Source organism: Carcharhinus amblyrhynchos, chromosome 6, assembly GCF_965287045.1.
Source record: "Carcharhinus amblyrhynchos chromosome 6, sCarAmb.v2.hapA, whole genome shotgun sequence".
Classification (NCBI taxonomy): domain Eukaryota; kingdom Metazoa; phylum Chordata; class Chondrichthyes; order Carcharhiniformes; family Carcharhinidae; genus Carcharhinus; species Carcharhinus amblyrhynchos.
This window is the reverse complement of record NC_137329.1, coordinates 49,355,830-49,378,455: the sequence shown is the minus strand read 5'-3', so window position 1 is coordinate 49,378,455 and position 22,626 is coordinate 49,355,830. Positions and strand designations below refer to the sequence as shown.

Here is a 22,626-nt window from a genome sequence, read left to right as displayed (position 1 = left end):
CATGCTGTATGCCTTGACTACCTTCTCCATCTGCGTTTCCACTTTCAGTGACTTGAGTACATGTACACCCAGATCCATCTGCCTACCGATATTCTTAAGGGTTCTGGCATTTACTGTATACTTCCTATCTGTACTAGACCTTCCAAAATGCACTACCTCACATTTGTCCAGATTAAACTCCATCTGCCATTTCTCCACCCAAGTCTCCAACCAATCTATGTCCTGCTGTATCCTCTGATGGTCCTCATTGCTATCCGCAAATCTACCAACTTTGTGTCATCTGCAAATTTACTAATCAAACCTCCAACCTCCGTTTTCCTCCAAATCATTTTATATTACAAACAGCAAAGTTCCCAGCACTGATTCCTGAGGAATGCCAGTTGTCACAGCCCTCCATTCAGAAACACATCCTTCCACTGCAACCCTCTGTCTTCTATGACCAAGTAAGAAGTCTCACAACACCAGGTTAAAATCCAACAGGTTTATTTGGGAGCAAAATTCACTAGCTTTTGGAGCGCTGCTCCTTCGTCAGGTAAGGAGCAACGCTCTGAAAGCTAGTGGATTTTGCTACCAAATAAACCTGTTGGACTTTGACCTGGTGTTGTGAGACTTCTTACTGTGTTTACCGCAGTCCAATGCCGGTATCTCCACTTCTATGACCAAACCAGTTCTGTATCCACCTTGCCAGTTCACCTCTGATCCCATGTTACTTCACCTTCTGCACCAGTCTGTTACGAGGGACCTTTTCAAAGGCCTTACTGAAGTCCATGTACATAACATCCACTGCCCTTCTCTCATCAATCATCCTTGTCACTTCCTCGAAAAACTCGATCAAGTTAGTGAGATATGACCTCCTCTTCACATAACCATGTTGCCTCTCGCTAATATGTCCACTTATTTCCAAGTGGGAGTAAATCCTGTCTCGAAGAATCCTCTCAAATAATTTCCCTATCACTGGCATAAGGCTCACTGGCCTGTAATTAGCTGGATTATCCTTGCTACCCTTCTTAAACAAAGGAACAACATTGGCTGTGCTCCAATTCTCTGGGACCTCCCCGGTAGCCAGTGAGGATATAAAGATTTTTCTCAAGGCCCTAGCAATTTCCTCCCTTGCCTCTCCCAGTATTTTGGAGTATCTCCCATCAGGCCCTTTTGCAAATCAACAAAAATATTAAACTCTGACCAATTTAATCTTTATTGAATATTATTTTTCCATTGCTGAATTGCTGTTTACAAAAGCCCTGCAAATCCTTTGTTATGGAGGTCCATATGTGTATCAATGTTTGCCTGGACCTCCAACTCCTGATCTCCTTTCTTGGTTACACAATGGCTTGTGCACCAGCTTTCAGATAATTACTATTTAAGTCTTTTGGATCGTAAATGATTAGAATGGAAGTAACAGGAGAATGGAACTAGTCAGTATTGGTGCAGTTAGCCCACATGGCACAATCAAGTATCCAAATGCTCAAAGTGAAAGTTTGCCAGATTACAATATTACAAATAGATCTCCTTGGGGCTCGTTATCAATTTTCAGGTTGAGTCAAGTATACTAGTTGATATACAGTGGATACTGGTGGGTGTTGCGTACTAGAAATAAGTTGGTGTACATTGTATAGCTTCCAATAATGGGTTAAGGTGCACCATGGGGATTAATGGGCACAGGATATACAGTGGATGTGTCCAGTATAGGATGCACAGTGGATATCAACAACTGTGGTGCGCAGTGATTATTGGTCAGTGTAAGTTGCACAAAGAATATTGATCACGTCACATACTGAGGATGAATGAGTCAAGGAGTTAATGATTCTGATCCTCTGTGAGCATTAACAAGTGTAATGGCTACAGGTATGTAGCGCACATTGAGTATCAGTGGATGTAGATCACCCTTGAGGGACAGTATGTATGTGGTGCATTTGGATATTAGTACTATTGGGTGTACAGCACACATCAATGCAAGCATGGTACATAGTGGGTAGTAGTGCATGTAAGGTGAACGGCAAAGACTAAGGATGAGTAGGTATCGACAGTGTCGGTGACTATAGGGTGTACAGTGAGGATCAGCAGATATAGGGTGCAAAGTGGGCATTGATGAATTGAAGAAATATAAACCAATTAGTGAATACATTGATGTAATTTTATCACAGGGTTGACTTCGAACATTTTCCTATGACACCTTTACAGCCCACAATAATAGGGAGCTCAAGCAAGGAACACACATAAAAAAGCCTTCCCTGCCCTACGCAGCTCTTCATTCCTGCTCTTCTGGAGGAGGCTGTTCAAGAGCAGTCAAGATGGCCTTCAAAATGGCAGCACAAGCAACAGCTCCTGGATCGGGTCTTGTGAACTGAGCTGAAGAGATATAACTTGCCCGTCCTGCCTTTGTTATCATATCCTTGGTAGCTTCTGCGCCTGCTTCAGCTTTCTGGAAACAGAGATAAGAGATGAAATTACGTTAATTTCTCAATCCCACAAAGCTGTCTCAACACATACTGCTCATTCTGGTCTGGAGATCATTGTAATGTTACCTGCACTGTTGCACATTCAGCAAGTCTCACATCTTGTGCTGTATTAATTTGTGATCCAACTAGTTTCATTCAATTATTAATCATGAGGCAGCCATATGTATACCAAGGAACATTGTATTTGAGTATTTAATTTTATTCAGTCAAAGGACATATATAAGAGACTGAACCTGTGGTGGTTGGGTTTGCAAGTGCATGTTTCATTTCTGTTGATAAAGTGTATAAAGATTAGGCTGCAGTTCTATCCTTCACTGCTTGGCTTTCTAAAGGTGAAGTGTGGAATCTAAGAAATTACTTTGTGGATATAAAACTAAGGTGGTTCAGAATAATACCAACAGTGCAGGTTCAATTCTGGCTGAGATAGACTTACGGCGGGGTTTTACAGCCTCGCTCGGGTGAGACTGGAAACGACGAATTATGTTGTCGGACCCTCGCCCGCTCCAGTTCCGTGGCGGGCGAGGTGGTAGAGTTCCGGCCTAAGGATCTGCCTCCTTGCTGTGCTCGAGAGTAGAAGGCAATGGCAAAACCACCATTGACATAAACTGCCAATAGCTTAGGATGAAGTATCAACAGACAATGAGCTGATAACCTGCCTTTGGCAGAGCACATATATCATTACCATACCATGATTACCCTCCAATGATCTTGGAGTTTGAACCAAGTGCATGTGGAAAAAATGAAGTGAATACGTGGACACAGGTCACTACTCTGCTAAGGTTACACAAGGGACATTGTCACCCTCCACAAAAAGTAAAATTTGAAGTGAAGTTCTTTATGAGATGGTTGCTCACCAGTTACTTAGTGATGAAGGTTTGGACCTTTATTAAAAAGTTCATGAATGAAAACTACTGTTATATGCCCACGACACGATCAAAATTTGAATGATTTCATGGAAGAATACATCAATGATCCTGCCATCCCATAATGCATTGGCTTGCAAAGTACCATAAGCCTGACAAGACATACTGTAAGTAACATATTCTGCTCCCCTTATTGGAACTGTCAGTTTAACAAAACGTTGACTGAAAAGAGGGTAGACTGTCTCAAAAAAAATACACAGGTTCACCTTAACTATAACCCAGACACTCAGGAGTATTCTCTCCCGATGTGGGTGCTTTTGCAGAGTAATGTTCATTGGAGCCTGAAGACAATTTTGGACTTGTAGCTGAAAGACTTCAACTTAAGTCGAGCTAGGTGAGACTGGGTTCAGCATTTCTTGATGTGGAGAAAGCTCATTTAAAGTGATGAAATCTTTTGGAGAGTCAGTGCAGATTCGATGGGCCAAATGGCCTCCTGTATTGTATGGATTCTGTGGTTCTTTGGAAGTCTGGAGAAAAGTTGCCATACATCACAAGGTCCAAGACTTTGGACAATGTTGGACCACTCAAGTCGCGTTCTTGATTTGCACTGAAGTGATATGTGTGTTCTGCACATGTGCAAAGTAGATGATGTCTTTTTGAGCAGTGTTCCTATGGCTGACTGGTAGGGGCAATCTTGAAAGACTGAACATTGAGCTGAGTGGTCAATGATCAGTCAGGAGTGTGAACTTTAACGGGTAAAAATTTCTGGATTCCGAAAATGATCCCCAGTGCTTTACGTTCAATTTGAGCATATTGGCTCTCTGCTTTGAGGTCTGTGAAGCAAATGCTATGGGCCTCTCCACACCAGAGGAAATTGTATGTAAGAGAATGGTCTCAACTCTAAATGGCAATGCATCACATGCACATTGTAGAGGTAAGAAGGAATCAAAGAGTGTCAATACATCAGAATCTGTCAGCACTACTTTAGCCTTGAATGCAGCATCACAGACTTCTGTCATTTTCTGGTTTTGTTGTGACACGGAGGCTGCAATCTTCCCAAAAACTGACCAAGTGTCATAATGAATTGAAAATTGGAGCAATACTGGCGCATACTGGCATCTGAGCGCTGGAGCCCTGCCAATGGGTCCCTCATGATTCCCAATATGCCTCCCTTCACGATCCCCGACATGCACCCTCCCCTCATGACTCGCGACAAACCCCTTTTCATGGTCCACTCTTGTGCGACCCCTGACATACCCCGTGCACGATCCCACCTGCATAGCCCCATCCCCTTGGCAATTTCCCTGGCACTGCCACTATGTCAGGTTGGAACTGCCAGATGGGCACTGTCCAGTCATGTCCCTGACCACCCAGGGGTTTCAATGACCAGCCATGTCCATGAGCTTCCAGTGTGGCCATCACACCTGGTCTTCACTAGTGGAGACCAGTAGTGATTCTTACTAGATTTGCATCGTACCTGAGGGCTGGAAGATCCCAGGAGCTGGGAGAATCTAGCGTTGAACGGGCTATGCATATTTAAATGTTACTTTAAACATCATGATCAACTTGCACCCTTTTTGCTCCATGGATCACTGAAACAAGGCTGCAAGTGATTCTATTAAAAAAGGCACATGGCAATATCTGTACATTCACTTGTGAGTTATGATGGTAAAATATTCTTGTGACTTCTTGTCAATTTGCATAGTTAGCCTGGCATAGGTCTATGGGTATTGAGCAACACAGGGTTAACAGTAACTCTGAAATCTCCACAGATACTTATAGAGCCATCTTTCTAGAGCACTGGAATAATATGCTGTCCATCCACATGAGGGACAGGTACCAAGACATAACGAGCGTAAGATCACTTTATCTGAGTGCTTGTAGCATTCAAAACAAGTTAAATGAGTTGACGGCACAAATCATTGCGAACCAGTATGATTTGGTAGCCATTACAGAGACATGGTTGCAGGATGGTCACGACTGGGAGTTAAATATCCAGGGGTATCAGACTGTTTGGAGGGACCGACAGGAAGGTAAGGGAGGTGGCGTAGCTCTGATATTTAAGGATGGCAGGGCAGTAGTGAGAGATGATATAGGTTCTATGAAAAAAAATTGAATCCATTTTTGTGAAAATTAGAAACAGGAGAAAAAGTCACCCATAGGCATAGTCTATAGGTCATCAAATAATAACGTCATGGTGGGGCAAGAAATAAACAAAGAAATAACTGATGCATTTGAAAATGGTGCAGCAATTATCATGGGGGATTTTAATCTACATATCAATTGGTCAAACCCCAGACTGGTCAAAGCAGCCTTGAGGAGGAGTTCATTGAATATATCTGCGATAGCTTCCTTGAACAGTATGTAACGGAACCTATGAGGGAGCAAGCTATCTTAGACTTGTCCTGTGTAATGAGACAGGAAAAATTAATGATGTTACAGTTAGGGATCCTCTCGGAAGAAGTGATCACAGAATGGTTGAAATTATAATACAGATGGAGTGTGAGAAGGTAAAATCCAATATCAGTGTCTTGTGCTTAAACAAAGGAGACTACAAAGGGATGAGGGAGATGTTGGCTAAGGCAGAGCAAAAACTTTATGGTGGGACAACTGAGGGACAGTGGAGGACTTTCAAAGCTATCTTTCACTGTGCTCAGCAAAAGTAGAAAAAGAGATAATCAACCATGAATATTTACGGAAATAAAGGAGGGTATTAAATTGAAAGAAAAGGCATATGAAGTGGCAAAGATTAGTGGGAAACTGGAGGATTGGGAAATCTTTGAAGGTCAACAGAACGCCACGAAAAAGACTATAAAGAAAAGTGAAATGGATTATGAGAGTAAACTAGCTCAGAATATAAAAACAGATAGCAAAAGTTCCTACAAATATATAAAATGAAAAAGAGTGGCTAAAGTATAAATTGGTCCTTTAGAGGATGAGAATGGGGATGTAATAACTGGAAATGGCTGAGGCATTGAACAGGTATTTTGTGTCGGTCTTCACAATGGAAGACACAAATAACACGCCAAAAATTGATGACAAGAAGGCTATGGCAGATGGGGACCTAGAAACTATCATTATTATGAAAGAAGTAGTATTGGGCAAGCTCATGGGGCTGAAGGTAGACAAGTCTCCTGGCCCTGATGGAATGCATCCCAGAGTACTAAAAGAGATGGCAGGGAAAATAGCAAATGCACGAGTGGTAGTTTACCAAAATTTGCTGGACTCTGGGGTGGTTCCCGCAGATTGGAAAACAGCAAATGTGACACCTCTGTTTAAAAAAGGAGGTAGACAAAAAGCGGGTAACTATAGGCCGGTTAGCTTAACTTTTGTAGTAGGGAAAATGCTTGAATCTGTCATCAAGGAAGAAATAGCGAGACATCTGCATATAAATTGTTCCATTGGTAAGACGCAGCATGGGTTCATGAAGGGCAGCTCATGTTTGACCAATTTGGTGGAATTCTTTGAGAATATTACATGCGCAGTGGACAATGGGGAACCTGTGGATGTGGTATATCTGGATTTTCAGAAGGCATTTAACAAAGTGCCACACCAAAGACTGCTGCGTAAGATAAAGGTGCATGGTGTAACAGGTAATGCAATAGCATGGATAGAGGATTGGTTAACTAACAGAAAGCAAAGAGTGGGAGTAAATGGATGTTTTTCTAGTTGGCGATCAGTGATTAGTAGTGTGTCTCAGGGATCAGTGTTGGGCCCACAATTGTTTACAATTTACATAGATGATTTGAAGTTGGAGACCAAGTGTTGTGTCAAAATTTACAGATGACACGAACATGAGTGGCAGAGCAAATTGTACACAGAACACTGAAAGTCTGCAAAGGGATATGATAGTCTAAATTAGAGGGCGAGGATCTGACAGATGGAGTACAATGTTGGTAAATGTCCATTTTGGTAGGAATAACAGCAAAATAGACTATTATTTAAATGGTAAAATATTGTAGCATGTTGCTATGCAGAGGGACCTGGGTGTCCTTGTGCAAGAATCACAAAGAGCTGGTTTGCAGATGCAGCAGATAATTAAGGAGGCAAATGGAATTCTGTCCTTCATTGCTCGAGAGATGGAGTTTAAAACCAGTGAGGTTATGTTGCAGCTGTATAAGGTGCTCGTGAGGTCACACCTGGAGTACTGTGTACAGTTTTGGTCTCCTTATTTGAGAAGGGATACACTGGCACTGAGGGGATGCAGAGGAGTTTCACTAGGTTGATTCTGGAATCGAGAGGGTTGGCTTATGATGAGCGACTGAGTAGATTGGGTCTATACTCATTGGAATTCAGAAGAATGAGGGGAGATCTTATAGAAACATATAAGATTATGAAGGGAATAGACAAGATAGAAGCAGGGAAGTTATTTCCACTGGCAGGTGAAACTAGAACTAGGGCGCATAGCCTCAAAATAAGGGGGAGCAGATTTAGGATTTAGTTAAGGAGGAACTTCTTCACACAAAGGGTTGTGAATCTGTGGAATTCCCTCCCCAGTGAAGCAGTTGAGGCTACCTCATTGAATGTTTGTAAGGCAAGGATAGATACAATTTTTGAACAGTAAAGGGTTATGGTGAGTGTGCGGGTAAGTGGTGCTGAGTCCACAAAAAGATCAGCCATGATCTTATTGATGGAGCGGTCTCGAGGGGCCAGATAGCCTACTCCTGCTCCTAGTTCTTATGTTCTTATAATCTATCATGATCAGATGCCCCAGGTCAGCTTTGACTTTTGGTCATATGGCATAAGGCATGGTTCTAGCCTTTAAAAATTTTAGTTGAGAGTCAGCTTTGATATTCAATTTTATGGCAATTCCTTCATGCTCCAAAACTTTGAAAACAACAGCATTTTTTTTTACAGTTCACAGCGATTTGAGAGGGTATTTATCGTTCTCTTTTTTACTTGGCAGGGACTTTCACTCTATGTTTTCTACGCTTCGGAAGTCCCTGTGGGCTCATGGTCTGATCAGGCCCCTTTATTTCCACTAGTAATTTTGTTTTATTAGCTCTTCAGGTTCTTTTGTGAGTGACATTTTTTAAAAAAAACTTAAAAGCAACAGCTCTTCTTATTGTCTTTTTTTTTAATCTTCCAAACAGCTGCATTTTTTTTTAACCTTGTTGTACTTTAGTTACCTTTTATTTTTGAAATCTGCAGGTTTCTTTTTGTTGCCATCTCTACAGATCCCCTGCCAGCCTTTATCCACAGGCCAGTACAAATCCAATACGTGGTTCAGTTGAAAAATAAAGTCTCTTACTTTAGTTTCGTTTCTCGACTGCCTCTACAGCAAAAGTCCGTCATTCTCATTACCAGTTTGTTATGTTTTAATCCTGGGATCATTTAAGATCAATCAGTACACACGCACACATGTAAACACAGGAGGTGAATAACACTGCAACTGTCATATATTACTTCAGCAATTGAACTAATGAGAAAACATGGATCCTATAATCCCATAATGAGCTGGCTTTCAAAGTATAGCAAACCAGACAAGACATACAATATATAACACCTGTCCTCACTTATCATCCTTGTACACAGGCTCCCGCACTGTCACTGGATAGTGATCAGCAGCAGATATCCTAGTAAGTGTTTGCCTCTCACATTCACATATTGATTAGAACTCAGGTTGTCCTTACCTGCACAGCCTCAGCCAACACCTGCAGTGCATTGCCATTTCCACCTGTTAATTTACGTAACTCACACTCAGCAGGACAGAGTGAGTCAAGCTAGCATAGGAGGTACAAAATAGTACAGATTAAGATCCATATAAACAATGACCCAATAAACATGAACGTAAATTGAAAGCAGTCCTGCAGCTCACAAGCAGTTCCTATCTATAATTTGGATCTCAATCATAGTGTTTAAGAAGAGCATACAACGAGGCACTTATCTAGCCACTTTAACACAGGAACTATCACAGGGCTGGAATTTTACCGGTCCGCCTGCCACAGCACTCGGAGCATGGGAACGTCTGTTGACCTCGGGCAGGATTTTACAGTTTTGGAATGAACAAGGCCGTAAAATCCTGCCCAAGGTGTTTCACAGGTATGATTCAGACAAAATTGTCCATGTTAAATTGCCCCTTAACGTCGGAGTGACTGACAGGGTAAGTAAGTGGGGCTGTGGGTGGGATTGTCATTGGTGCAGGTTTGATGTAATATTATTTTTCTTGGTATTTAGAGACAAGTGAGACTACTCAATTCAAGCAGCAGGACTCACCATGGTTTTGTCTCCTAGCTCAGCTCCTCCATATCTGAACAACAAAAATGAAGCAAATTAAATCACTGGTGGCAAACACCAAGTCACATTAAGCACACTTGAGAGAAAGAAGCAGAGAAAATTTGAAACAAACTTCTTAAATATATTTCTTCCTACAAGAAAGTATGGTAGAATATTGAGGTCAATGTGGTGTTTAGAGATTCTGAGATCAAAATTTTCAGAATGAGACAATAATGTATGTCACTGGATTAGTAATGTAGAGGCCCAAGTTATGCTCTGGGGACATGGGTTCGAATCCCACCATGGCAGCTGGTGGAAGTCAAATTAAGTGGTACATTGATAACTAGTCTCAGTAATTGTGACATGAAACTATCACTGATTTTTTAAAAACCCATCTGGTTCACTAATGTCCTTCAGGAAAGGAAATCTGCTATCTTTATCTGGTCTGGCATATTTCTGACTCTGGACCCACAGCAATGTTGTTGACTTTTAAATTCCTGCTGAAATGGCCTAGCCAAACCACTCAGTTCAAGGACAATTAGGAATGGGCAATAAATGCTGGCCTTACCAGTGATACCTACATCCTCAGAGTTCTGGAATGAATGTGGATCAGGCAGCGGTTGGAAACTCCCATAGATAAGATTTCCAGGTTCAGGCGAATTTTGAAGTTTGTAAGTTCCAGAGAAGATAGGGCAGAACCAGCCTACCCAGCCATTCCTGTTGGCTGTATGATTACAACTTTTGGTACAATGGGAACATGACATTTGTAGTAAATTCGCTGCTTTACTTGTTTGGATGCAGAGGACCTGTGAACTTCACTTGCTCAACCTTGTCAAGAACATTTTAAATACCTTTCAAAACCTATCCATTAGTATTCTTGCACCCAAAAAATCCAGCTAATCTTTGGAGATTCCTCAAAAGTCTGTAAATGTGCACAATTAGCACAAACTTTCAGTAAGGATCAATTTACTTTGGAGGGATTTGATTTATTATTGTCACATGTATTAACATACAGTGAAAAGTATTGTTTCTTGTGCGCTATACAGACTGTTCATAGAGAAGGAAACGAGACGCAGAATGTAGTGTTACAGTCATAGCTAAGGTGTACAGAAAGATCAATGTATTGCAAGGTAAGTCCATTCAAAAGTCTGACAACAGGGAAGAAGCTGTTCTTGACCTCAGATTTTTGCATCTTTTTCCTGAAGAAGGTGGAAGAGAGAACGTCCAGGGTGCATGGAGTTCTTAATTATGCTGGCTGCTTTTCTGACGCAGTGGGAAGTGTAGACAGAGTCGATGGATGGGACACTGGTTTGCGTGATGGATAGGCTACATTCACGACATTTTGTAGTTCCTTGCGATCTTGAGCAGAGCAGGAACTATACCAAGCTATGATACAACAAAAAAAGAATGCTTTCAATGGTACGTCTGTAAAATTTGGTGAGTTTCGTAGCTGATATGCCAAATTTCCTTAGTCTTCTGAGAAAGTAGAGGCATTGGTTGGCTTTCTTAACTACAGTTCAGCATGGGGGAACCAGGACAGGTTGCTGGTAATCTGGACACCTAAAACTTGAAGCTCTTGACCCTTTCTACTTCATCCCCATTAATGTAAACAGGGGCATGTTCTCCTTTACATTTCCTGAAATCAATGACAATCTCCTTCGTTTTGTTGACATTGAGGGAGAGATTATTGTTGCCGCACCAAATTACCAGATTCTGTACCTCATTCCTGTACTCCGTGTTATCATTGTTTGAAATTCGATCCACTACAGTAGTGTCGTCAGCAAACCTGAAAATCACATTGGAGGGGAATTTGGCCACATAGTCATAGGTGTATAAGGAGTAGAATAAGGGGCTGAAAACACAGCCTTGTGGGGCACTGGTGTTGAGGATGATCGTGGTGGAGGTGTTGTTGCCTATCTTTACTGATTGTGGTAGGTGAGTTAGGAAGTTCAGGATCCAGTCGCAGAGGGAGGTGCCGAGGCCTAGGCCTAAGCCTCGGAGTGTGACCAGTTAGCCGGGCTGGGCCTACTTCTAATGTAACGTTCTCAAATCATTAGGTTGTGGAAACTCGATATGCACAATGTAATTTGCACTTCATATTTAACAATCTTTTTTGACGGTTATGCTGATAACAGGGGGAACAGTGCTAAGACAGAAGATCCAAATCAGCATTTATTGGCTAATGGAAAGATATGTGAAGTCAAATTCACAGGAATACAAGGAGACCTGCTCCTTCCACAGTTCATGCATAAGAATCTTAATTTTCCACCCAAAATGTCCATATTCCCTCAAATTAATATAGTGATATTATAAAATGCCTTCCTTTTTTGCTAATTCTTAGTATATGAGCAGCCATTGACAAAGCTTGTTGTTGTTTATTGGTCACTGAGTGTTTTCGGTAGTGATTGATCTTCCTTATGAACTATTGCTGCCTATGTCGCGAAGATGCTCCCATGATGCTATTGGATGGAAGCTTCTAAGATTTTGACCCAGTGACATGAAGAAATGATGATATATGTCAAAGTCAGGATGCTGTGTGACTTGAAGCGAAACATGGATTGGACGGCATTTCCTTTTATCAAACTGTCATATCATTTTGGGTGGTGGAGGTTGCTAATTTTGAAAGTGCTGCCAGAGAAGCTTTGAAAAGTAGATGCAGTATGTTGTGTAGATGTAATTTTCTGCAGCCATGAGATGATGGAAGCAAAGGCAGTGGATATTTAGATGAAATGACAATCAAATAGACTCCTTTGTCCTGGATGGTATTGAGTTTTGTTGGAAATGTTCACATTCAGACAAGTGAAAAGTATTGCATCATTCTGTCTTGCAAGTGGCAGAAAACGCTGAGGAGTTAGCAAGTGAGTAGTTCTCAAGTTTTTGCTGCACTTGCATAGTGCTCACTGTTTCGTGATTTAGGACTATAATTTAAAATGCATAATTAGGTACATAATTCAAAAATTACTCTGCTCATGGAAGAAGATATGAATGACTACTTTCAGTGGATTCAAGACAACAGATTTTCCTGTCAGGTAAAACATGGGGGAATTTTACCTGAACCAGTGGAATCATGAACGTTCAGAGTGCTGCTTCTTCCTCAGATGAGTGGAGAGTTCAGTTCATAAACATGACATACATAGATAGAGACGTAATTTCAAGTTAATGGTTGGAATGCGAGTATTTACAAGTAATCAAGTTTTTACAGGTACAGACAATGCGAGTGGAGAGAGGGATAATCACAGGTTAAAGAGGTGTGAATTGTCTCAAGCCAGGACAGTAAGTAGGATTTTGCAAGCCTAAGCCAAATAGTGGGGGTTATGTATATTGTGACATGATCTTGGTTGAGGCCGTCCTCATGCGTGCTGAACTTGGCTATCACCCACATCATAAATTCAATGGTGCATCTACAGATTTCACTAGTTTTTGAAACTTGCTACTGAAACTTGAAACTCACCAATTTTCTAAGCTCACCATTGAAACCAAGTCTAAAAGTGAATGGCAATTCACAAACTCATTAAAAGTCAGGCAAATACATTAATGAATCGTGCTCACAGCTTCTTTATTACTGACCATAGAGGAAGGATTTGTTGTAACTCAAAGTTAATTTCTACACTTTGGAGATGTTAAGATTCAGATCAGAATGAAGGTGCTTTGGTTGTCTTAGATTGAATCTTGAACTAAGAGCAAAATTACTATTAGCAGCAATAACAGCTGGGGCCTCAGCTATTTACCATTTATATAGATGATCTGGAGGAGGGAACCGAGTGTATGGTGTCGAAATTTGCTGATGACACCAAGATTGGTGGAACGGCAAATTGTGCGGAGGGTGTGGAGAGTCTGCAGAAGGATCTAGATAGGCTGGGCGAATGGGCCAGGAAATGGCAAATGGAATTTAATGTTGGCAAATGTGAGGTTGTCCACTTTGGTAGGAATAATGATAGGAAGGACTAACGTGGCGAAAAACTGCAGTGTGCGACAGTGCAGAGGGACCTCGGGGTCCTTGTGCATGAGTCGCAAAAACCCAGCCTGCAGGTGCAGCAGGTGGTCAGGAAGGCGAATGGGATGCTGGCCTTCATAGCAAGGGGGACTGAATATAGAAGTAGGGAGGTCTTGCTGCAGCTGTATAGGGCACTGGTGAGGCCGCAGCTGGAGTACTGTGTGCAGTTTTCGGCGCCGCACCTGCGCAAAGATATTTTGGCCTTGGAGGGAGTGCAGAGGAGGTTTACTAGGCTGATACCGGAGTTGAGGGGGTTGAACTATGAGGAGAGGCTGAATAAACTAGGCTTGTACTCGTTAGAGTTTAGAAGAATGAGGGGAGATCTCATTGAGACATATAAGATGATGAATGGGATGGATAGGATAGAGGTGGAGAGGCTCTTCCCGCTCAGAAAGGACAGTAGGACTAGAGGGCACAGCCTCAAGATAAAGGGGGGGTGGTTTAGAACGGAGTTGAGGAGGAACTTCTTCACTCAAAGGGTGGTGAATCTCTGGAATTCTCTGCCCGTTGAAGTGGTGGAGGCTGCCTCGCTAAATATTTTTAAGATGCGGGTTGATAGGTTTTTGATAGGCAAGGGGATTAAGGGTTATGGGGAGAGGGCGGGAATGTGGAACTGAGCCGCGACAGATCAGCCATGATCTTATTGAATGGCGGGGCAGGCTCAAGGGGCTAGATGGCCTACTCCTGCTCCTATTTCTTATGTAACTTGTTGCCGGGGGCGGTAGCGAAAGCGGATGTGGTAGTGACTTTTAAGGGGCGTCTTGACAAATACATGAATAGAAGATAGAACAGTACAGCACAGTACAGGCCCTTCTGCCCTCGATATTGTGCCGAGCTATGTCCGAATCCAAGATCAAGCTATCCCACTCCATATCATTTTGGTGTGTTCCATGTGCCTATCCAATAACTGCTTGAAAGTTGGGAATAGAGGGTCCCCGAAAGGGTAGGGGGTTTTAGTTCAGTCCGGCAGCAGGCTTGGAGGGTTGAAGAACCTGTTACTGTGCTATAATTTGATTTATTCTTTGTTCACACTAACGTGAGTTTCCAGAATGATCATGATAAGCTGCAACATTGCACAATAGTGAGATTGCAGCTACAGGAGTAAGAAGGCACTGATAACACATTATCTCTAGACAAATCTGTAGGAAGTGGGTAAGATGGCCACTCTAATGCAGCATCAGCCACTTATATTGCCCCAAGGATGCCAGTGACTCCCCTTTAGCTGTAAGATTCAATTAATTACCACCACATCCTTCCTAATTGCTTGTTTACAATGGATCATCATTAAGCGGTGTTTCAGTATTTTACATTGTACTGAAGACAAATGGTATGTGTTGATTAATATCTGCTTTGTCGACCATTCTGAAACTGGATGCCATATCAGCCTTCTTCGAGTGACCAATTATTCCTTTATAATGATTACCATTACCTCAGAAATACCTTATAATGATTACCAATATAACAAGCACAATTTTTACCATCTTTAATGTAATAAAACATCTCAAAGGGTTGCACAAGGGCAGTAAAAAATAAAATTTGACACCAAGCCACTTAAGGGGAAATTAGGGCAGGCGATCTAAAGTTAGGTCAAAGAAGTAAGTTTTAAGGAATGTCCTTAAGGCTGAAAGTGAAATTGAGAAGTGGAAGGGTTAGGGGAGGGAATTTCACAACTTAGAGCCCAGGCAGCTGCAGGCAAAACTACCTAAAGTAGAATTATTAAAATCAGGGATGCTCAAGAAGCCAGCATTACAGAAGCCCAGATATCCTAGAGGTTTGTGCAGCTGAAGAAGATTAGAAAGTTAGGGAGGGACAAGGACATAGAGGGGTTTGAAAGCAAGGATAAGAATTTTGAAATCAAGGTGTTGTTTAACTGGGAACCAGTGAAAGTCACTGAGCATAGTGGTGATAGATGAATAGGATTTGGCACAATTTGGGACACAAACAGCATAGTTTTGGTTGACCTCGAGTTAGGAATGGTACACTATGGGAAGCCAGCCAGGAGTGTGTTAGAATAAGTCTAGCAGTAACAATGGCATTGATAGGAGATTTTGGGAGATATTGTGTTAGTGGAAATATCATTGTAAAATAGTGAAAGTGCAGATGTGAAGTTGGACGTTCATTGCGGGCTTAAATATGACTCTAAGGTTGCAAAAAGTCTAATTCAGACTCAGCTGTACAGAGAGGGAAATAGCATAGAAACAATCAAACAGAATTGCAGCCTATTCCATGGCATCCAAGCAGAGAGTTGGAATCAATGGGTGCTTTTCTGGTTAGCAGTTGGTGACTGGTGGAGTGCCGCAGGGATCGGTGCTGGGGCCTCAACTGTTTACCATTTACATAGACGATCTGCAGGAGGGGGCTGAGTGTAGGGTAACGAAATTTGCTGATGACATGAAGATGAGTGGAAAAGCAAATTGCATGGAAGGTGCGGAAAGTCTGCAGAGAGATCTGGGTAGGCTCAGTGAGTGGGCGAGGGCCTGGCAGATGGAGTATAACATTAGCAAATGTGAGGTTATCCACTTTGGTAGAAATAAGAGTAGGAGGGATTATTATTTAAAGGGCGAAAAGCTGCAGCATGCTACAGTGCAGAGGGACCTGGGGGTCCTTGTGCACAAGTCACAAAAACCCAGTCTGCAGGTGCAGCAGGTGATCAAGAAGGTGAATGGAATGTTGGCCTTTATCGCGAGGGGGATAGATTATAAAAGTAGGGAGGTCTTGCTGCAACTGTACAGGGTACTGATGAGGCCGCAGCTGGCGTACTGTGTGCAGTTTTGGTCCCTGCATTTGAGAAAAGATATACTGGCCTTGGAGGGAGTACAGAGAAGGTTCACCAGGCTAATACTGGAGATGAGGGGGTTAGCTTATGAAGAGAGATTGAATAGACTGGGTCTGTACTCGTTAGAGTTTAGAAGGCTGAGGGGAATCTTATAGAGACTTACAAGATAATGAAAGGGCTAGATAGGGTAGAGGTAGAGAGATTCTTCCTGCTTAGAAAGGATAGCAGAACTAGAGGACACAGCCTCAAAATAAGGGGGCGGGGGGGTGCAGTTTAGATCGGAGTTGAGGAGGAGCTTCTTCACTGAAAGGGTGGTGAATCTCTGGAATTCTCTGCCCATTGAACTGGTGGAGGCTACCTCGCTGAATATATTTAAGTCATGGGTAGATAGGTTTCTGATAGACAAGGCCGGGGTCTTTCGGGTCAAACCAAGTAAACAAACTCAAATTACATTAGGAGATCTGATAGACAAGGGAATTAAGGGTTATGGGGAGAAAGCAGGAAAGTGGAACTGATCCACTTTAGATCAGCCATGATCTTATTAAATGGCGGGGCAGGCTCGAAGGCCCACTCCTGCTCCTATTTCTTATGTTCTTATTTATTTGTTTTAAACCATTTTAACCTCACTGTGACACAGCGTGCGCACACTGACCTCTTTAATGCTTCAATTCCAGAAGTCAAAGCCACTGCCCAGTCAGAGGCATTGTTGTTATCTTTCAGACTTTGTGCTGCTGTCATCAAAGCAATACTGTACAGCTACAATAGAAAGGGCATGCCATTATAGATAGAGTCTCCTAACCACTAAAACAATATTAGACTACAGGAAATTCACAATTCATTTTCACTGTGTGAAGTGGAATGACCCTTTTGAGGTGAAATGGAAAATAACTTACTAAATAATGTTAAATTCAGACTGATGAGAGGTGCTCCATATGATTGAGGCCAGAATTTTGCTACCAACAGCTGTCTCATTAGTTCCAAAATTTATCCCATTAGTATTGTTCAGACAGCTGCTTTATCCATTGAGACTTATTACACAGTGGAGAAGATGCTTGCTTCAATTCTTGATAGTCCAACCTGAGATGGGCTTTCCCACTTCAAATAATTAATATACAATAATGACCGCTTTTCTTTGTGCTGTATATCACATCAGCCAATGGAGATTTTTCTTGCTGATTCCCATTTACTTCAATTTCCCAGGGCTCCTCAATGCCACACTTAGTTGGATGCTGCCTGGTAAGGCAGTCATTCTTATTTCAACTCTGGAATTCAGCTGTTTTGTACTTCTAATGATATGTGAATCCAAGTGGTCCTGGCATCCAAACTCAGCATTATTGGGCAGTTAAATGCCATTTGATAGCAGTGTGGACAAGAGCTTCCATTACTTTGCTGATGATTGAGAACAGGCCAAAAGGATGATAATTGGTTGGATTGGATTTGCCTGATGTTTGTGGACAGGATATATCTGAATAAATTTCCACTTTGTGGCTAAAACCAGTATTGTAGCTGTACTGGAACAACTTGACTGGAGGCATGACTGGATCCGGAGCACAAGTCTTCAGCCTTCAGCACTACAACCAGGATATTGTCAGGCCCTTTGCTGTACCCAATATTCTCAGCTGTTTCTTCATTTCACTTGCAAAGATGTAAAAACTAATTTCTGGGACGATGGTGATCTCGGGGTGAGACCAAGTGGATCATTCAGTCTGAATGAGGACGTTTGCAAGTACTTCGCCCTTGCCTTTGGCACTCACCTGCTGGACTTGGGCCTAAATTGTTACTCCTGCAATATTAAGAATTCCCATCCATAGTGTGCAGCAGAGTCAATCAGTGTCAGTACAGACAAGTAAGAGATTTCTAAGTCTTTAGAAATACTGTGGATGAGAGAGATAAAAATAAAAGTTCTAATTAACTTAAGCAGCAGGAAAAGGGTGCTAGGTTGAATTTGGGAGGTAGAAGAAATGAAGAATAGTGCCAGCTTGAAACAGAGGTGACAGAAGTAATGTCAGGTTAAATTGTGGGGAAAGGAAGAAAAGTACCAGCTAGAACTGGGAGTGGGTGAAGAAAGCTTTAGAGAAAAAGAACAATCAATTAAACAGAAGCAATCCTTTGTTACTGTTAGGTAATGCTTAACATTGGGTTTAGAACCCAGGCACTGCTGGTAGAAACTATGCCAAATTCACTTTACATAAGACCATTCCAGCTGAAAAAGAATGTTCATTTCAGAAGCTGGAGCTAATGTGAGCTGAGATTAGGTGTCTTGATGCGTTCCTGCTCAACTGATCTTTCCCCCTTTCATTTCAAGGACCCTATCAATTTGCCTCTGAAACTGTCAAGCAGCAGGCTGCTTTTCAGGCTCTGAAAATGTTGTATCAGTCTTAGCTATGAGAACGAGAACAAGAGTGGTCCAATTTAGACTGCGGTTTTTCTTTCAAAGCGGGTAAGAAATGGTCCTTAATGGGAGTTGGCATGTGGAGAATAGCATGTTTGATTTCATACCCTAAAAATACAATGCCATATTTGTATCATGTCATACTGTTGCCATTTCTTAAGCACTGATATTGTTGATATTATGGCACACAGCTACTCATGTTTGAGAAATTGAAAGGAAAATCCAGAAGCAATGTGACAAGCATATTGTTTATACAGACATTCCTATGTTGCTCAGAAACTTCTCCATGCACTCCACACAGAACTGCAGTTATGCAGACAAAAGCAAGTAGGACGTACAAACAGCAGTCAGATGATTTTAAAAAAAGTTAACTTGTTCTGGTGGTGAGGGAAAGAATCTTGGCTGTGTCACTGGATAAACTTTCTGATGCCCTGCAATTCACATGTCATACTAACTTGGACATAAACCGGTGTTCTGTCACAGTCACTGGATCAATCTCCTCGAACTTTTGAAAATAATAAGATGAAGTGTTATGGCTTGGGGAGTGTAGGCTCACATGTTATTGAGCTGGAGACTGAGCTGCAGACATTGTGACACATCCATGAGAGCGGAGAATTTGATACAGCTAAATCTCCATTCACAGCAGTGGAACCGGAGAATCCTAGCTATAGGCGAAGTTGGAGAATTCCTGCCATGATTACAAAGTAATTGTGGTTGGGAAATAAATATTCCAGGAAACACATTTTGGAAAGATAGATAGAATGGCAAAGGATGACAAGAACATTAGTGAGAAATGATCTAGTCTCAGATGATCATGAATGGAATCAGTATAGGTGGAAATGAGGAATACCAAAAGTCAGAAAAAACCTGTGGAAGTAGTTTATAGCCCCCCGCCTCCCAAACGGTCGTTATACTGTTGGATACAGCATTAAACGAGAAATTATTGGATCTTGTGACAAAGGCAATATAATAATTGCGACTGACTTTAATCTTTATATAAAATGACAATCAAATTGAGAACAGTGGTCTAGTTGATAATTTTGTAGAGTATTTTCATGACAATTTCTTGGAGCAAAAATTCTTAGATCTAATATTGTGTAGTGAAGTAGGGTTAATTAGTAACATCACAGTAAAAGATCCACTGCAAAATAGTAATCATAATAGTTCTGAATTGCATGTGAAGTTTGAAAGTAAAAAGTCTGACAACACCAGGTTTTAGTCCAACCGATTTATTTGATAGTAAACGCACAAGCTTTCGGGTTAATCCCTTCGTCAGGTGAATGGAGAGTTCTGGCCTAAGACAGAGCATATAAAGCACAGACAGTTTACAGATTGCTGATTAGAATGCGAATCTTTACACCTAACCTGCTGTTCAAGTCTTGAAGTTTGGAAGTGACATACTTTAATCAAAGAGGAGAATCTTATACAAAGCCAATTACATAGGTATGAGGGGGCAACTGGCTAAGGTTAATTGCGTAAATGGACTAAAAGGTATGGTGGTAAATGGATAATGTGAGATTTTTAAAAAAACAATTCAAAATGTTCAACAAAAATACATTCTGTTGAAAAAAGTCTCAGCAAGAAAGACCCACCTGTGGCTCACTGAGGAAACTAGGTATGAGGATTGCGGATGTTTAGAAATCAGCAAAGGGCCACCAAAAATTTGATAAAAAGGAAAATATAGAGCATGAGAGTAAACTAAAATATAAAAACTAATTGCAAGAGCTGTTATATAAATAGTAAGAGGAGCTGAAGTAATGTTGATCCCTCAGAGGTGAGAAAAATTATCATGGGCAATGAGGAAATGGTGGCGGCGTTGTGTCTGTCATCAAGATAGAAGATACAAATTTCATACCAGAAATCAACAACAACCTAAGGGCTAAAAAGTGAGGAAATTAAGGAAATGAATAACAGCTGAGAAAATGTATTGGAGATACTTAAGGGGTTAAAATCAGACAAATCTAAAAGAGATAGCTGTGGCGCTTGTGGAAATGCTAGCTATTGTTATCGGACAACAAATTTTATGAAATTGGGCACACAAAACGGAAGCAAACTAAAGCTATCCTCGGAGCCCTCCACTAAAATCACAAAGTAACAGACACTGATCAGTAGGCAAGAGCATGCTTTTAGAATGCAAATGAGGGCTAGCACATAAGGGAAATTGGACAGGATGGCACCTACAGGAACTAAATTAAAGAACACATCCCCACCCCATCAAAAATCAGCACTTCTAAACCAGTCAAACAACCCATGGAGACACCTAAAATTAACACAGTTAAGAAAGCGTCCCTGGCCCCTCAAAACACTTGAGATCAATAACACACCTATGGTTCAAACCCCAGAGATTCCAGACCATTGATAACCAACCAGACAAAAACGATTAACACACACTTAAAACAATTGCTCCAACACTGGAAAACATCGAAACAGGATGGCTGAAGTCAAATTCTGTAAATAAAGGATTACCATTTGAAACGCGAAGTTCAGGTATAACTATAGCCCGTTGTGGGGGAGTCTTTAGAGCACTTTCGGGACAGTCCGATTGTATGTCCCGACTGTGCTACTCCGTCGATGTAAAGAAAATAAAGCTGTGCCGTTATTGAACTTCACCCTGAGTCCGTAGTGGTCGTTTCGCCCACTCGTGCTAACACTATGATTTTCCAAAATTCTTTGGATTCAGAAACTGTCTCTTCAGCTTGGAAGTAGACAAATGTTACACTGCTTTTCAAGAAAGGTGGGAGAGAGAGGGCAATGAACTACAGGCTTGTTAGCCTAACATCAGTATTCCATTATTAAGGAAATTTTAACAATGCACTTAGGAAATCATTGTATGATTAGAACAAGTCAACATGGTTTTATGAAAGGGATATCCAGTTTGGCAAATTATTAGAGATTTCTGAGGATTTAACGAGTAGAGAATATAAGAGTGACCAACTAGTCAATGTAATATATGCTCAGATTTCCAAAAGGCATTCAATAAGATGTACACAAAAGGTTAGTAGGCAAGATGAGAGTTCATGAAGTTTGGGGAAACTTAGCATGATAGAGATTTTGTTAATGAACAGGAAGCATAAACAGGGCATTTTCATGTTGACAGGCAGTGAATAGTGGGGCAATGTAAGGATCAGTGTTGGGCATCTATTTGCAATCTATATTACTGATTTAGATGAAGTGACAGAATAATATATCTAAATCTGCTGATGAGATAAAGCTAGGTAAAAAGGTAAGCAATGGGCAGGACACCGATTGCAAAGAGATATCGACAGATGAACTGAATGGACAACAAGATGGCAAGGTGATATAATGTAGGAAAGTGTGAATTTATTCACTTTGGTCATAAAAATAGAAAAGCAGAATTTTTTTAAAAAGTGAGAAGCTTTTAAGTATTGACGTTCAAAGATGATTGGATACACTCATACAAGGAACACAAAGGTAGCAAATACGGCAAGCAATTCGGAAGTGTCAGGAAGCACAGGTAGATCAATGTTCATGTATTGGATGTTAGCAATAAGGTTGATTTAAGTGAGTTTAATTTAGATTTATATATCAGGGTAAAACTCTAGTTAGATTCGTGTTAAACAAAGGGGCTTGCATGAATGGGATTTTTGGTTTCATTTTAAAATGTGACTATTGTGCTTAGAGAGTTTGCAGCATGAATGGTAATGTAGGGCTTGGAGAAGATTTGAGTTGTTGCTTAGCAATGAGGACAACTTTTTAAGTTAAAGAGATCTTTTGAGTTTAGTTTACTTGGACATATAACAGAAGGAGCTTAGCAGCTAGAGTGAGAACAGCTCTATCAGCTCTGCCAGAAGCAGAACAATGGAGTAATGGGCAAGAAAGCAAGACACAGAGGAACTAAAGGACAGTTAGTTCTAAAAACCAGGGGATGAAAAGAGGCATTCCAGAACATTTGAAGTCAAAGAAAT

The 22,626-nt window shown here is 41.3% G+C and overlaps 1 protein-coding gene across 1 annotated transcript in view; it reads right to left on the bottom strand.

The window, feature by feature from the left end:
- Window positions 1-1,171: 1,171 nt before the first annotated feature.
- Window positions 1,172-22,626, bottom strand: part of LOC145343913 (triokinase/FMN cyclase-like) — an 88,041-nt gene continuing 66,586 nt past the window's right edge. Inside the window, exons 14-17 of the mRNA XM_080190432.1 lie at window positions 16,961-17,064; window positions 9,539-9,572; window positions 8,956-9,045; window positions 1,172-2,422 (exon numbers count right to left, since the gene is read on the bottom strand). Coding sequence (XP_080046558.1) covers window positions 2,249-2,422; window positions 8,956-9,045; window positions 9,539-9,572; window positions 16,961-17,064 — 402 coding nt within the window. The 3' untranslated portion in view covers window positions 1,172-2,248. The remainder of the gene's footprint in view (window positions 2,423-8,955; window positions 9,046-9,538; window positions 9,573-16,960; window positions 17,065-22,626) is intronic.